The 17,053-nt window shown below is 32.3% G+C and overlaps 1 protein-coding gene across 2 annotated transcripts in view; it reads left to right on the top strand.

Moving 5' to 3' along the window:
- Positions 1-17,053, top strand: part of ASCC3 (activating signal cointegrator 1 complex subunit 3) — a 265,634-nt gene that overhangs the window by 170,868 nt on the left and 77,713 nt on the right. For both annotated transcript variants that reach the window (XM_036220315.1, XM_036220319.1), the window contains exons 22-30: positions 1,231-1,385; positions 3,606-3,704; positions 4,710-4,878; positions 5,461-5,681; positions 7,056-7,141; positions 8,549-8,715; positions 8,827-8,972; positions 9,101-9,221; positions 12,786-12,928. In XM_036220315.1, coding sequence (XP_036076208.1) covers positions 1,231-1,385; positions 3,606-3,704; positions 4,710-4,878; positions 5,461-5,681; positions 7,056-7,141; positions 8,549-8,715; positions 8,827-8,972; positions 9,101-9,221; positions 12,786-12,928 — 1,307 coding nt within the window. The remainder of the gene's footprint in view (positions 1-1,230; positions 1,386-3,605; positions 3,705-4,709; positions 4,879-5,460; positions 5,682-7,055; positions 7,142-8,548; positions 8,716-8,826; positions 8,973-9,100; positions 9,222-12,785; positions 12,929-17,053) is intronic.

The following is a 17,053-nucleotide window of genomic DNA, read 5'->3' as shown; positions in this document are numbered from 1 at the left end:
GTATATCAGCAGTATTACAAAAATATTATGTCAACATTAAGCTACATTTCTTCAGAGTTTCTAATTAAACTTCATCATTACACACATTTATATCTTAAACCCAGTTGTTATCAGTGTGTAAATAGTATTTGGCCTTCTGGTTTTTGTTACATAATATTGTAAATTTATTCCTACATACATTTCCATGTACCTTAATATTTTGTTGGACAAACATTGATTAGGTAATTTCAAATTCTCAATGGAGTAGACATTGCACATGAAGAGTATCAAGCTGAACAGCAATAAGAGGGAGGATTAATGCTGGCAAAGGGTCTAAAGATGTGAAGAGAGGCTGAGATCATTATTTTGTTAGTAGTAAGAAGAATACTTCCAAGACAGAATAGAAGAAGAGAAGTGTCAATAAAAATAGAGAGAAATTAAGGACATTAGATAGAGAAGTTGAAAATACTCACATTGGGATAACATACTTAAATATTTTATCAGATTAGGAACATGACTTTAGTTTCAAATTTAAAATATTTTGATTTATTCATAAATGTGCTTTAAAAATTATGTTATGAAGAGCCAATACATATAAGAAATATTGATACCATAAAAGATAATCTATTTCCACCCAGTTGCTTGAACTAGAGTAGGAAAATGTTTACAGTACATCCCATCTGTGACCCCTGCCCCTACCCGGGACTCCCATACATATCTGTATTTTAAAATCTGATCATTTATCAAAATATGTATAAATGGTTAATTTTGTGCTAGATTGACCATATTTAGTATTTTTCTTTATGTTTTCTGGAAATGAGTATGGATGGGTGAGTTGTGTTTTATTACTAAAGCATTTTCCATCGTGGTTATCGAGTTGTGAAATAGACCTTGAATAAAATTAATAGCTGTTTTCAAAAAATACTAAATATTTTTATAATGTGTCATAAAGTAAGTAAGAGAAAAGAGGAACTGTTTATAGTAGTTTAAACACTATTAAGTCTCAGTAATTTTAAGAACCCTATTAATAGCTGAAGAAACCTTGATACTGATTTTCAGAGCTATGAATTGCTAATTCAAGTTAACTATTACAAAATATTCAAACATGCCAGGTCAAGAATGTCAACTATTCTACATAGCAAATCATAAAACAGGCAATAAAATCACCTTCTCTGAAATCCCATTTACAAGTCAGATTATATTGCTTTTTTCTGTTGGACACATTTCTTCTATGTGATGTTTTCCTTGCAGGTCACATGCTGCATCATGTGAATATTGGACTCAAGGTCAAACAGTGTGTTCATCAGATTCCTTCTGTTACAATGGAAGCATCCATTCAGCCCATCACACGGACTGTCCTCCGAGTGACACTCAGTGTCTGTGCCGACTTCACTTGGAGTGATCAGGTAGAAGTGACAGTACCTATCTCAGTGTTAAGCAGAAATGTCCCTGCTACAGGTTCGATGACATTGGTCCTCAAAGCATACAGAAAATTCTCTAAAAATATGTATATTAAAGATTCATTAAAAACATGCAGTATGTTAATATATTAACCAATGAGAACTCTCCAAAACATCGAGGAAACCTAAAATTTCAACATTGAACAATGGTTTAGTGGATTCAACTCACTTGTAGCTTTGTTTAATTCTCTCCTTTCACTTTCTCTAGGTTATCTTCATTTTTGCTATCTATAATTAGTCTGTCATTTTAGCCTACTAAAATTTCAAGATTCTCCATGTTCAGAGTCTTTTTAAATCCTGATATGTCTCAAACTATCTATCATTCTTTTTTCTTTACTATTAGACTTGTAAAAGGAGTATTATACATTTTTTCCTAGTCACCTGTTTCTTTTCTGCTGAGACTACCTCAGTGATCACCATAATAAATGCTTTTTCTTAGTTACTTTCTTTACTTTCTTAGTTACCTTCTTCTCTGAACATTCAGCATTATACATAGTCCTTCTTGAAAATGTCCTTCCTTGGCTCCCATCACATTCCTGTTTCTGTTTTTACCCTTCTTTCTTCATGTATGTGAAGAGCCACTCTGGATTCTCTTTTTCAATCAATATTTTTTAAAGTCTATCTTTGTACCAATTACAGTACAGAGAGTACAGTAGAGTAGGGATTATAGATATAAGGCAAATAAGACTCGGTCCTTTCAAGAAGCCAGTGGAAAAGACTAGTGAATCAGTAATTGTGGTAAGCAATGCCTACTTTACATGATTATTGTAAGGTCTAGTTAAGTGTAAGTAGATACCTTCTGCATTGCATGACATCAGTACATCTTTAAGGTAAATGAATTTTATTCGATAGCATGCTTGAAAATTACTCACCATAGTTCTTACTGAAATCTACCATTGGTCTTAAAGTGTTCTCACCTTTACTTCCTTCAGTTTCCTCATCTGCAAACATTCTAATAATAATACCTTTCTCACAGAATTTCTGTGAGGACTGGGTGATATAAAATTATATTCAATATTTCTCTACATTAAAAAATTTACATAAAATATAAAATTATAGTTAACCATAAACTCATATTTCAAGCTTTGTATTTAGTTTTCTTCTGTCAATATCCATAATATGTCTCCCATAATTTGGTTTAATTTATTAGTAAGATAGAATATTTATTGTTTTTATAGTTAACTCTCTTATTTAGAATGCTGTTGGCTGCAACAATAGAAAATTGACTTGTCTCAAACTATTTAAGCAAGAAAATATATTATCTTTCACAATAAAAGGTCTACAGGAAAATAGGCCCTAAAGATGATTCTGTTTGATCACATCATTCAAGACTCAGGCCCTTTCCATCCTTTTGCCCTGCCGATGCTGTTACCTACTTCTGAAATATTTTCATACTTCCTTGTTCTTACTCAAAGAGAGAGGGAGACACCCAACTGCACCAGCCCAGAGCATGGGCCATAAGACTCTTCAGTCTGATTGGGCCAGTATTAGTCATATCCTTTACAACAACCTGTTGTCAGGGGGAAGTCATAAGCTAATTGACTTATGCTAATCAAAATTATCCCAGGAAACGAGGTCACATTCTCCTGAGTCACATGAGAGAGAGATGAATATTGAATAAGACTGGATTTTATTACCAAAAAAAAAAAAAAAACAAGAAAGAGAGGAATGAATATACAACAGATAGTATCTATCCAATGGAATATTATTTGTCTATAAAAAGAAATGAAGCACTGATATACATATATACTATAATATGAATGACCTTGAAAACATGATAGTAACTGAAAGAAGCCAGTCACAAAAGACCACATATTAAATGATTCCATATATGTGAATTGTTCAGAATAGGCAGATCTATAGAGAAAGATTTTTGACAAGTATCGGAGGTTGGAGGGATAGGGAAAGATAGGTAGTAACTGCTAATAGGTACAAGGTTTCTTTTTTGGGGCAATGAAGATGTTATAAAATTAGATTATGGCATGGTTCCACAACTTGGTAAATACCTTAAAACCATTGAACTCTCTACTTTAACCTTTGTTATGTAAAATATATATTAATAACGATGTTCAAAAGAGTGAAGAGTGGTCACTGGGTATGTAATCAACAGTATCCCTTACTTGAATTACAAATATATAGTATTAAGATGCTATTTTTTTTTCCTAGGTTCATGGTACAGTAGGAGAACCCTGGTGGATTTGGGTAGAAGATCCTACAAATGATCATATTTATCATTCAGAGTATTTCCTAGTTCTTAAAAAACAGGTAAATATATATTTATGGCTATATCTTTTTTATGTTGATGTCATAAAGAGAAAATATAAACTAACAATTTTTGCTTTTACCTATATCTCTATAACTTATAGTGTCATTAAAGTTTACACACACACACACACATATATTTATATATACACACACACACACACATATATATATATTTCTGTGTGGTTTTAAAAGAAAGCAATAATTAAATGTTACAGTATTGATATATTCATTGTGATTTTATTTTGAGAAATTGCGTTGTAATCTTTATCATGATTTAAGGCATGGCTTCCAGCAGAGTGGAATATAAAATGGGTGGGATAAATAATATAAAAAAATAATAATAAGTTGTGGTGTTACATAAACACAGTTCTCTAAATAGTATTAAATCACTTTGTAAAGAGGACATTCCTTTTTAAATTATCTGTAAACCAAGAGAAAGACTCCATTTGAGGCTAGTATGTCTAACTCTGATACTTTATTTGCAATTTCTCTGTTTACCAATAAGAAAACAAGCTTCAGTCTGGGAGCCTTGGGCGAGCAGCAGTAGAGTTTCATAGCAATGTTTGTTTTCATTGCATTTGTCTTCATAACTGCCTTCTATTTATGCCAGGTGGTTCTGTTTTTCCACTTAAGGTAGTGTTAGAATGTAAAGAAAAATATTAAGTAAATAATTTGGTAAAAATCATGAAGTTAGGTAATGGAATGAATAGTTTGGGAAATTCTGATAATGAGTCTAATTGGTAACCGGTTAATATCTAATGATATGCATATGTAGATAAAGTAAATTGATGTAAATTTAACCTTCTGCTATATCAGGTATCCTCAGGGGGGAACCACTCACAACTTTCTGAAGTACCTGACTATTTTAGCTATTTAGAAATTTAAGATATTTTCTTTACCTTTTTAGTACATATTGCTGTAGATACCATTGTCTTAACAATAGACTAATAAGACCTTTATGATGTTAGAATATCCATTTTCATTTTAAACATTATTTCACATTAGGTTATTAGTAAAGAAGCTCAACTACTGGTATTTACAATTCCTATTTTTGAGCCTTTGCCTTCCCAATACTACATCCGAGCAGTGTCTGATAGATGGTTAGGAGCTGAGGCTGTATGTATTATCAACTTTCAACATCTGATTCTACCAGAGAGACATCCTCCCCATACAGGTAACGTATTGAGCAGTAATGAATTGTTGATTTTCCAAAATTGTTGTTTTAGTTAATGTTGAAAGTATCTACACTTTAAAGTTATCTGAATCTGAATCAAAATCCAACTTATAACTTGTTTAATTCCATTGGCTACAGCAACTTTTCATTTGACCAGTATTCTTTGATCAGTTATCTAACAGATCAAAAGTAATTTTTTATAGTAACCATTCCAGTACTGAAGTTTGCATATGGTTTTCATTTTTCTACAAATTGAGGTAGATTTAGTTTTATCCTATAACATGAATGTTTTTCAAATTACTTTGAAAACCCTATCATTCAAATTACTTTCCTGATTGAAAAAGAAAGGTATAGCATTATATTTGGCTTATGTGGAATTACCCCCAGAAAAGTGTCCAGTGTGTATATCTTACAAATGTGGTAACAAGGAAGAAAGATCTGTAAGTAGTATATAACAATTTATGTTAAGCCTTTTTACCCTCTGAAGAATTAAGGATTGTTCTGATTTATTCCTAAGGTACAGTAATCAGTATTGTGCACATTTCCCAGTTATTGTTTAACAGTAGCATTACATCTTTTCAGAATTATTGGATCTTCAGCCTTTACCGATCACAGCTTTGGGGTGTGAAGCATATGAAGCGCTGTACAACTTTAGCCACTTTAATCCCGTGCAGACACAAATATTTCATACGCTGTATCACACAGACTGCAATGTCCTACTTGGAGCACCTACTGGATCAGGAAAGACCGTTGCAGCCGAATTAGCCATTTTCAGAGTCTTCAATAAGTACCCTACTTCAAAGGTCTGTTTGAAAGAATCGCATGCTTAAATTCAATTAGAAAAGGTGTTTCATAATCTGTAAACTAGCCAGTTCTAAATATACTGGGAGGACTCAATGAATAGCTTCATAACTCTCTTAGGAAATTTTGGGGATTGGCAGGGAGCAGAGGTGGAAATTAGTATTAGAATAATTAACTACAGGAAAATTTACCTTAAACTCAGGAGTCCTCTGGTTCAATTTCTAATGCACATATTGGTGCTCGCATGTCCTTTCATCATTATAAAATATCTATTATTTTGTCGACCATTTCAATGTAAGATACCTAATTCATAGCTGTATGTATAAAATATATAATGATTCGTAATCTAAATCACTTGACTGTGAAGGGAATGCTAATACTTGAACAAATACCATTTGATTATACTCAGGAAATGTAGATGTAGCTTTTTATTCCACTCTTCTCAAAGTGGACTTAACATCATTAGTTATGTAAAATAACATAAGTCAAATAAGTATTGATTTTAAGCATTCTTGAAATATGAAGCACTCACAGTTTAAAAACATTGTTTTTGAAGAAAGCTAATCCGTGTATTGTGATTGGAATTATGAAACTAATTTCCTGCTCATTTTTGATTTCATAAATGTTTTAACTTCCTTTTTCAGTGATTCCCAGTTAGTGACTTTTATTCCCTCCTGAGCTTTAAGTTTTCCTACTTTTTAGTCTATTGTGTGATTATTGGTCCATTAGGAGTCATGTTAAAACACCAGTAGGGCTCTACGCTAAATTTGAAACATTTTATAAAAGAAAGAATTTTTTTCAGTTAATAATCTGTATGTAAATATGGATTCTAAGACCAGTTTTTTAAAAAACAACAACAAAAAGTAGAACACCTAAGATACACAAATGGCATCTTCCATAAAATTTACATTAAAATCTAAACAACCAGACTATTTCTCTTCAGAATTTCACAATTAGTAACTTTTTTGTGATAGAGGTATAACTTGGATAACTCTTGATCATAATACCAGAAAAAAACTTTTTCATCTGAACCCTAATTTTCTCTAAAAGATTTCTCATGATTTTTAAAATTTTGTTTCATTATGTTACAAGATAATTTCATTATAAAATACCTTTAAAAAATTACGTTCAGTGCTTTTTAGAAAATAAAATTTTCTATGTCAGTATTTTTATGATGTATTATTTCTCTCTTACTTTGGATGAGTGTAAATTAAGTTAATGATTTTTTTTCCCATTAATTTAAAAGTTTAAGTCTTTCTATATTAAAAGATACATTTAAAACCACACTGTGACATTTTGATAAATTTTATGGAGTTTACCTTTATTTGAAACTACTGTCATTATTTTCATGAGAGTCTTTTTGCCCCCCTTTTTAGGCAGTATATATTGCACCCCTAAAAGCCCTAGTACGTGAGAGAATGGATGATTGGAAAGTTAGAATAGAAGAAAAACTTGGTAAAAAGTAAGTTCTTACTTTTTTCAGAAAATATGCTTTGAATAATCTAAAAGGACAAATAAAAGATTTGTATTAAACTCAAATGCTTTTACAATGATTTCCATAGTCTGTTATTTAAAGGTATTGTAACTACTACTAAAATGTCGTCAATATTCTCATTCTTTTAAGATTGAAAAATTCAATTCTTTGAATTATTTAATAGGAATGTTTTTATTGGCAAGATAATTTTTTCAAAAATTTTAAATCTCGAACGAAAGAAAGAAATTTTTATGTTATTCAGAAACCACTTAGAAGACATTTTCCATGTAAATAATTTACCAAACAATAAAAATTCTTTGAAGAAAATGACTTTTAAAAATATATATTACACAAAGTTATTCATTGTAATATTGTTTTTTAATAGCAAGATTACAGGTAACCCAACTGTCCAATAGAGCATTACTAAATAAATAATAGTATATTCAAACAGCACAAAATATTATATCACTCTATAAAAGAAAGAACTCTATATAATGAAGGAATGATCTCTAGAGATACTACTTAAAATGTTTTAAATAAAGGGTTTTAAATAAAAGGTTTTTAAAAACTTTTTTGTTTTCAAAAATGGTGAAGAATATAAATATATGGTTGCTTCAGAATGAGAACTGGGTACCTGGAGAATAGACATGTTACAGAGACCGTTCACCACGTATTCTTTGAACCATATTAATGTATTACATATTCAAAATTAGTAAAAGTGAAATGTATAAAGATAAGTAAAAACTCAAACACCACACTAGGAGGAAATCATTTTTTCCTTTTTTTTTGTTTTGTTTTTCAAGTGTTAGAAGTAAAAATTATTTAGTGATTTTCTAAAATTTTGAGTTAGCCTCTAGATTTCTCTCTTTCTTACTATAAAACTGGGATCTGCTCAACCTGAGGTGGCACATATTTGCTGCAACTTTCTTCTTTGTCCTAATATGTTTCAATTTGCCTGTAATTGATATAGAAAATTTCAACCTAAGAAATGAAGCTTACACATAACTATATTCTTAATGAATGCCTTCTTTTGTCTTAAGTTAACAATTTCCTTCACTAGAAAGATGTTTATTTTAGCATATGGGAAAGGTGTAAGTTCATCTCTAAAATCACATAGGGTAGAGATTCTGTAAACATAAAGCAAAGTTTTGACTTTTTTTACATCTGCAGAAAAGATTGTCAGTGTTTTGAATTTATGTCTTTTATTTTATAGGAGGAAATCATCTTAAAATTCTTAAGAAACATGTTTTAGACTCAACTCAGAAAATTTCAGAAATCAATGGGAGATCAAGTTGTTTTAAGCATTATAAAATTTTATTTCGAAAGTTGTATTTTGCCTTTCCAAGGTCATATGCTACCCAAAAAGTTAAAGAGATCGTTTTTATTCCTCTCCAGAGTTATTGAGCTAACAGGGGATGTGACTCCTGATATGAAATCTATTGCCAAAGCCGACCTTATTGTCACCACTCCAGAGAAATGGGATGGAGTCAGCAGAAGCTGGCAAAATAGGAACTATGTAAAGCAAGTCACAATTCTCATCATAGATGAGATCCATCTGCTTGGTGGGTACCATTATATCGGAAACCATTTCACAAATTCGACTCTCATACCTGCATCAGTCAGCAGATTAGGATTTGTTAAAATGATTAATGTGCATTATTCGTATTTCCTAGGGGAGGAAAGAGGCCCTGTTCTAGAAGTCATTGTCTCTCGAACAAATTTCATCTCATCGCACACAGAAAAGCCTGTTAGAATAATTGGACTATCCACTGCATTAGCCAATGCCAGAGACCTTGCTGACTGGCTCAATATTCATCAGGTATGTGGAAGATTGATAAATCGGGCCTTTAGTAGTGTGGGCTTAGGTGGTTGTGTGAAGCAGGCACTATAGCATTATAAACTTAAATGTAGAAACTGGAAGTAATTTCTCTGTCGTTTTTATGCTAGATGGGCTTGTTCAACTTCCGACCATCAGTACGCCCAGTTCCACTGGAAGTTCACATTCAAGGCTTCCCAGGTCAACATTACTGTCCCCGTATGGCTAGTATGAATAAGCCTACATTTCAAGGTAAGCGTCAGATAGATTCTTGGAATGAGTAACAACCGTCTTGTATGGTATCCTCTAAATTTATTCTAAATAATTTGGGTTTCTTTGAAAGGGTGATACTGCTCCAGCTTCTATAGATCTAAAACTATTTACTTCAACTGTCAAGGAATATAAAAATTTTTGAATTAATTATTAAAAATGACATTTATAAATGATAATATGTTTGTAGTAGAATGAATGTGTATAATTTTATTTATTTATTTATTAAGTTTATTGGGGTAACTGGTTAATACAATTATCTAATTTCAGGTGTATATTATAATTTCACATCTGTATACTCTATTGTATGTTTACCACCCAAAGTCCAGTTTCCTTCAGCTACCATATATTTGATCCCCTTTACCCACTTCACCCTTCCCTGATCTCCCTCCATATTTGACCCCCTTTACCCCATATATCTCCTCCCTTCTGCCCCACCCTCTACCCTCTAGTAACCATTAGTCTATCCTCCATGTCTCTGTTTGTCCTATTCATTTGATGCTTTTAGGTTTATATCCCACATATAAGTGATATCATGTGATTTTCAACTTTGGCTTTTTCTGTTTGGCTTATTTTGCTTAGTATGATTATTTCAAGGTCTGTTCCTGTTGTCACAAATGGCAGTGTTTCATCTCTTCTTATGGTTGAGTAATATTTCATTGTATATATGTACCACAGTTTCTTTAGCCAGTCATCTATCATAGGCCACTTCAGTTGCGTCCATGTCCTGGCTTATTTTGCTTAGTATGATTATTTCAAGGTCCGTCCCTGTTGTCACAAATGGCAGTGTTTCATCTCTTCTTATGGTTGAGTAATATTTCATTGTATATATGTACCACAGTTTCTTTAGCCAGTCATCTATCATAGGCCACTTCAGTTGCGTCTATGTCCTGGCCACTGTGAATAATGCTGCTATAAACATCAGTGTGCAACTATTTTTACGGATATGAGTTTTTAAGTCTTTGGGGTAAATACCCAGTAGAGGGATTGCGGGATCATATAATAGATCAATTCTTCGTTTTTTGAGGAACCTCCATACTGTTTTCCATAGTGGCTGTACCACTAGCAGTGTATGAGGGTTCCCTTTTCTCCACATCCTTTGCAGCATTTGTTATTACATGTCCTGTTGATTATAGCTATTCTAACAGGTGTGAGATAGTAGCTCATTGTTGTTTTGATTTGCATTTCCCTAATAGCTAGTGATGTTGAGCATCATTTTATATATTTATTGGCCATTTGTATATCCTCTAGGGAGAAGTGTCTGTTCATGTCCTTTGCCCAATTTGTGATTGGATCATTTGTTTTTTTTTATTGTAGAGTCATTTGAGTTCTTTGTATATTTTGGATATCAGGCCCTTCCTTATCGGAGACATTGCTTCAAATATATTTTCCCATTTTGATGGTTGTCTCTACCTTGTTGATGGTTTCTTTCGCTGACCAGAAGCATTTCAGTTTGATGTAGTCCCATTCATTTATTTTAGCTTTTACTTCTCGTGCCTTTGAGGTCAAATTCATAAAATCCTCTTTAAGTCTGAGGTTCTTGAGTTTAATTCCTGTGTTTTCTTTAATTTTGGTGTGTGGTGATCGACAACAGTCTAGTTTCATCCTTTTACAGGTAGCTTTCTAGTTTTCTCAGCACCATTTATTGAAGAGGCTTTCCTTTCTCCGCTGTATGTTTTTGGCTTTTTTGTCAAAAATTATTTGCCCATATAAATATGGGTCTACTTCTGGACTCTCGATTCTGTTCCACTGGTCTGTGTGTCTGTTTTGCTGCCAATACCTATAATTTTAAATAGTGATCAAGTCAATCTAAAAATCCATTAAGATGTTTTCTTATGGTAGTACCTTGAACAAATGATAGATTGTAGCCACAGCAAAAACAAAGTCACATCATCTTTATTTTTTTTTATCAGAAACCACAAAACTTACTTTTTTACTTCTGTTTCTGTATTTTGGTTTTTTTCCCTTTCTAATAAATTAGGCAAGCAGGAAAGATTTAAGAATAACACTCTTAGTTTATAGAGATATGTTTTGTTTAGGCTGCATAAGGAAATTTATTACATCAATTAAAAATAAGGTCCAAAATAAGTTCTCTAATGTGAACTGCTGTTGATTGTGAGGTGACAGTTGTGAGGTGACTTTTTAGGTGCTGTAATTAGCCTTATGACAGAAGCAAAGTATTGATTGTGAACTAGAGACCAATCTTGGCAGTTCAGATTATTTACACCTCCACAGAAGCATTGTACAAAATCACTAATGAACAATAAATCTGCTGTGAGCTGTTCAAGCACACCTGTTCTTGCAGCAGCAAAAATCCATTAAATGTTCAGGTTTTAAAAAGACAGATTCATTCATGATTATGTGTACAAATTATACCAATATTGTACTAATGTGTGTATTTTAAACATTGTATAATATTGTATTTAAATAGTGTATAGTATGATTTACCAAAGCATTGCCATTTACATTCTGTAATCTGATAAACTGTAAATGAGAAATAAGATGAGTTATTTTTCATAATATGTATTGTTGAGATTGCTTATATATATTTAAGGAATGTCTGATTGCACATTAATGATTGAAATGAAGCATTTTGTGCTTCATATTTACAAAATCAATAGTAAATAACTGAAATACAAGTATCTCTGGCTGTTTTAAGAGAGCTAGGTAGACATAAGTTTAAATTTTACTCGTGCCATTTTACCATTATTTTGAAGCCTCTGTATAGCAAAGAAACCTCCTTTTCAGTTAGGTCGAATGATTTCTGTGGCTCTTTAACGTGTTTTGTTTGTTCGTTTGTTTTGTTGGTTTTTTTTAGTCTCAAACCCAGTTTTCAAACTATCAAATTCTGTCTTGTCAACTATCCATGTGCCATCACGCAGATATAGATTCAGTCATGGTGTTCTCTCCAGCTCTTGTCTATACTCTCTTATCTTCCCACTTGAAACCTTGCACATACGTTTTTAGAAAAACAGAGGAAAACGTTATTCTGGCTTATCTCTTACTAGTTTAGTGATATGAACTCTCTTAATTGTCCATGTACTGGTAGCAGGGCAAAAATAAAAGGAATTTTTTTGTGGCTTTTCTTAGAGAGGTTTCATCACCCTGCAGGACTTGACTCTCTCCACATCCCAGGACCAGTTAACTGTAATATCGTTTGTTAGGCAAGCAAAAACAGAACTCAGAAACAGAAAACACAACCTAAGATTTTGTATCTAAATACAGCTATTAATGGAGAATCTCAGCTTTTAAGTGTCTTCTTCCTCAGCAGCTCAGAACAGAACTGGGAGCTGACAAAGTTAAATATTCCCTGCCTCAGGCAATGAGTTCCCGTAGGTAGGGCCAGCGACCTTTCCTTTACTATCTTTTCTCAAATATGCCGTTAGATCCATCTAGTAGTTCAAATAATACTAAATTTCATGACCAAATTAAGAATTCACGTAAATCATGTATGACATTAGCTTCCATGTATCCATTTGGTAACCTAATAAATTCAGATTCCAGTGTAAGTGGCTTACTATTTTATTTTCCACAACTTTTCAACAGCAATTAGAAGTCATTCTCCAGCCAAACCAGTTTTGATATTTGTCTCATCGAGACGTCAAACTCGTCTTACTGCTTTGGAATTGATAGCCTTTCTGGCTACTGAAGAAGATCCAAAGCAGTGGTTGAATATGGATGAAAGAGAGGTAAGCAATATATTTTATTTCTCCTTCACATACATGTCAGATTAATTATAGTGTAATATAAATTACATATTTAATTGTGTTTAGTTTTCAGCTATACTAAAAGGTTAGTGCAACATTACAGAAATTTGGAAAAAAATAAAGGGAAGAAGAAATGTTTAATACTGCCACCTTAACACTATTAATGTTTTTTTGTATTTTCTTCTAGTTTTTTTCCATTAAATATTTACTTTTATATCCATTTTTATCCCCATATTTTTTCCTTTTAACATAATCGCCTGTGTATATTTTAATATTCAACTATTTTTTCATAATATTTGGATGTTCACTGCCCTCTAGGAACTTATAATCAATTTCGTAAAATTAAATTTTTATAAAATATATAATACCATGACCATTTCAAAAATTTAGAAAACTAAGTATGTAAAAATTAAAAGCTGTTTTTATCCTTTAACTAAGTAATAACCATCATTAAAATTTTATGCAATTATAATTTTTTTGTCTATGTAATTACATTCTATTATGTGTCCATTCTGTTATTGTTTTCTGCTATAATTAAATAGTCATGCATCTATATTATTATAGGGTTTTTTAATTAGAATTATTTCCTCAGAGTAGAGTTCTAAGTTTAAAATTAATAGCTCAAGTAATTTGGACATTTTTGTAACTTTTTATGTACACTGCTAATTACTTTCCAAAAGGGCTATACCACCTGATATTGTCACTATTGATGTATGAAATATCAGCGGCATATGAGAGTGACAGTTTTACTACATCCTCATTTGTTATAATTTATTGATATATGATAGATAAAATGTTCCTTGTTTTAATGTTTTAATCTATGCTTTGATTTTTGTGTGCTTAAACTTCTTTTCATATTATATTTAGTAATTGTCTTCTTTTTCTCTTTTATTTCTTTGTTCCTTTGGACTTTATCAATTGCAGGACAGCATTTTTCTTATATATTTGTATGGGCGTTAGCTGATTAAAAAATATATATACACATATAAAATTTTATATATCATTTTTTCTCATCTATATTTCTATATATATGCATATATATGCACACACATATTACTCTTTCATCTGCTTATTAGTTAATTTTTCTAGTTCATCAGATGTCTTTATTTTGCTAGCTTTTTACAAATAGAAGATTTTTGATTTTATATGATGCAGTCTGTTAACACGATTCTTTGCGATCCTTTCTACTACCTTTAAATGTAGATATTCCTTCTCCCTCCATAGATTTATATTTGGTGTGTGTGTATGTGTGTGTGTGTGTGTGTGTGTGTATACACACACATATATACACATATATACACATATATGTGTGTGTGTATATATACACATATATACACATATATGTGTGTGTGTATATATACACACGCACATACACGTATATATGTATTATAGTATCTAGTTTCAACAGTTTGTATTTTCCCCCACTTCTACTTCGCATGACTCATTTAGGGTTAGTACACATGTTGGATGTTACTGTGTATACTATAGTAATATGTTAACAAATATTAGTTAACCGATAATAGTTAAATATTAGTTAACTGGTAATAGTTAACTAATATTTCAAAATGTTCTTACATAGAACCACAGATTACCTTATTTACTAACAAGTAGCAGACCTCAAAATTAGTTTCATGTAAAAGGTGTCATGTGACTCCTTGATGTAGAGTGAAAGCTATCATTTTATCTTTCAAATTTCACTATTACTTACTTGGTTTTACTTGTATACTAAATATTTATACAAGATAATAATTTAAAATGAAAATAATTTTGTCAAAATGTTTCTCGTCCTGTGTTATTTAATTGGCGTGCCCCAATAATCACTCTATTATGTCTAAACAGTATCTTGACTTAGGCAAATGCTGAAAAATAGATGTATGGAATATTGGCAGTTTAGTTTATCTTCAACATTGATCTAGGCTTAAATCGTTTTATTCATAAATATTACAAATGGAGACTTTTCTTTGAAGTCAAGGTACAAAGTACATACCTATTAAAGACATTTTGGGATATTTGCTTGAAGTATGTCCATAGAGGTTGTGCATTTAGCACATATGTGCCTCACATTAACCTTAAATGTGAACCTCATGTGCTCGTCCTAACTATAATATAACTCTAGTACTTTTCTTCCATTTTAATATACAAAACGTAAGGAACTATGGACAGCTTAGCCATTGTATAAAATCACTGCTCTGTTTTGTGTTTTTTTATCAGCACAAAAATTTATCACAAAACGTTATTATAAACCATGAAATTTATATGCATAGTTTCTGCTGTTTTGTAAAGAATTTCACTGCCATAAACAGGACAGCTAGAAATTATGTCATTTTGTTTCACCAAGCCCATCTCAAAATAAAGATAACTCGGACTCTGTTTCATTCCTGCCTCTAAAAGCAATCACCTTTAAAATAAAAATTTCAGTGGGTTTTCAGCTGATTACAATGCAAGTTAGATCTGATTATACCAAAACTTACTATAAAGCAGATGTTGCTATTGTTGAATCTCCTAAAATAATTAACTTGAAATTGGAGGACTTTTTAGCACTTAATTTTTGTAAGAATTACTTTCCACAACATCCTGGGCTATAAGCTTGGTGCTGTTCCTGTTGCTGCTCTTTGTACAGTGTCAGATTGGTGTTCTGTGGCAGGACATAGGTACTCTGGATAGGACACTAGTGTTGACAGCTTGAGCATTCTAAGGATGCAGGTTAAGCACAGAAGCAATTATCCTGGCAGTTGTGGAGCAGAGTACCTGTGGAATAGAGCAGCATCAAAATCATCCTGCAGTTGAGTAGCTTTAAGTCAAGAAGTGTCCCTGGATATGGTGGTAGAAAGGAAGGGGACAAAGAAAGAAAGAAAAGTAAACTAGTGCAAATCTGAAGAAGATGGAAAGAGTATGACTAAGGAAAATATACATGTTCTATTATCTTACTTAGCAAAAGTAAGATGAGTTATCCTACTATCTTCTTAACTCAGGAAACTCTCAAAGTAAAGTATTAGGACACAGAAAGACTCCTTCAAATATATTATTGCAGTTTAAAGAAACCCCAAAAGTTATCTCTTTCATATTGGACATTATGAAGACTTCTTGCAGTGATTTCAAAAGTTCGTGGGCATATACTGCCATGTCATTTAGATCCTCGGTTTGACAGCCGCCACTTCCACCAATAACCTCAAACTGTTGTTGGGTCTTTGCATCAGTCTCTCAAGCTTCAAGTCAAAGATGGAAACACCCAAATGCTTGAGCTTTTGTCACCAGCATGCAGCAGGAATAGGACTATCTCCTCCCCTCTTTGGCCTCTTTTGTAGGAAATGTTCAGTTTAGTTACTAGCTGTCTACAAATAGCAGAGGTCTGCTATATTCTTCAGCTAGCCAAACCCATTCATCCATCATTCTCTCCATACCTACACTTTAAAAAAAAACAAAAAAAAAACAAAAAAAAAAAACTCCTAAAAATGCAATTCGTAGTCATATATTCCAAATCTACTCACTTCTCCCCAAGGGAAACTACTGAAAATTTCATCATTGACTCCATTAATCTTAGATCTCTTGGTTATATCCAGGCACCCTCTGGCTCTTTTGCAATCCCATCTCAATATTTCTCTTGCTAGTTAGTAACTAAATTATAATAAAGTTGCCAACAATAAACACATGCTGTATTTAACAGTGGAGGGTAGGGAGAAGAAAGAGAAGCAAAGTTAGTTAAAATATATAAAATATGTTACTTAAAATATTAGTGTGTATATGAGATAGCAAGGAAGCAAGGGTAGAGGCCACAGTGTTTGTTTCTGCAACTGCTCAGGGGATCAGACCGATATCTACAGTTCGTCACCTGTACACGTCCTCGACCAGCTCCTACGCTAACTAATATTCTTTATCCCGTAAGGTAACCAAAACCCATATTACTAAAACATTGGTAATTGGATTTTTATAGAGCTTTACTCTGATTAATTTTTTGAACGGATACAGTCGTGTGAAAATATTTCTCTGCGGTCGATTCAAATTTTCTCTCCCCTTAGTGTGGCAACAGCCCAATTTCTTCATCTGGATCAGTCAGCTAAATTATACTATGACCACGTTTTGCTTGTCCACCCTGTAGCTTGAGAGCCC

This window comes from Rousettus aegyptiacus, unplaced genomic scaffold (genome assembly GCF_014176215.1).
Source record: "Rousettus aegyptiacus isolate mRouAeg1 unplaced genomic scaffold, mRouAeg1.p scaffold_m13_p_1, whole genome shotgun sequence".
Classification (NCBI taxonomy): Eukaryota; Metazoa; Chordata; class Mammalia; order Chiroptera; family Pteropodidae; genus Rousettus; species Rousettus aegyptiacus.
Note: the sequence above shows the minus strand (reverse complement) of the source record. Positions and strands in the feature narration are given on the sequence as shown.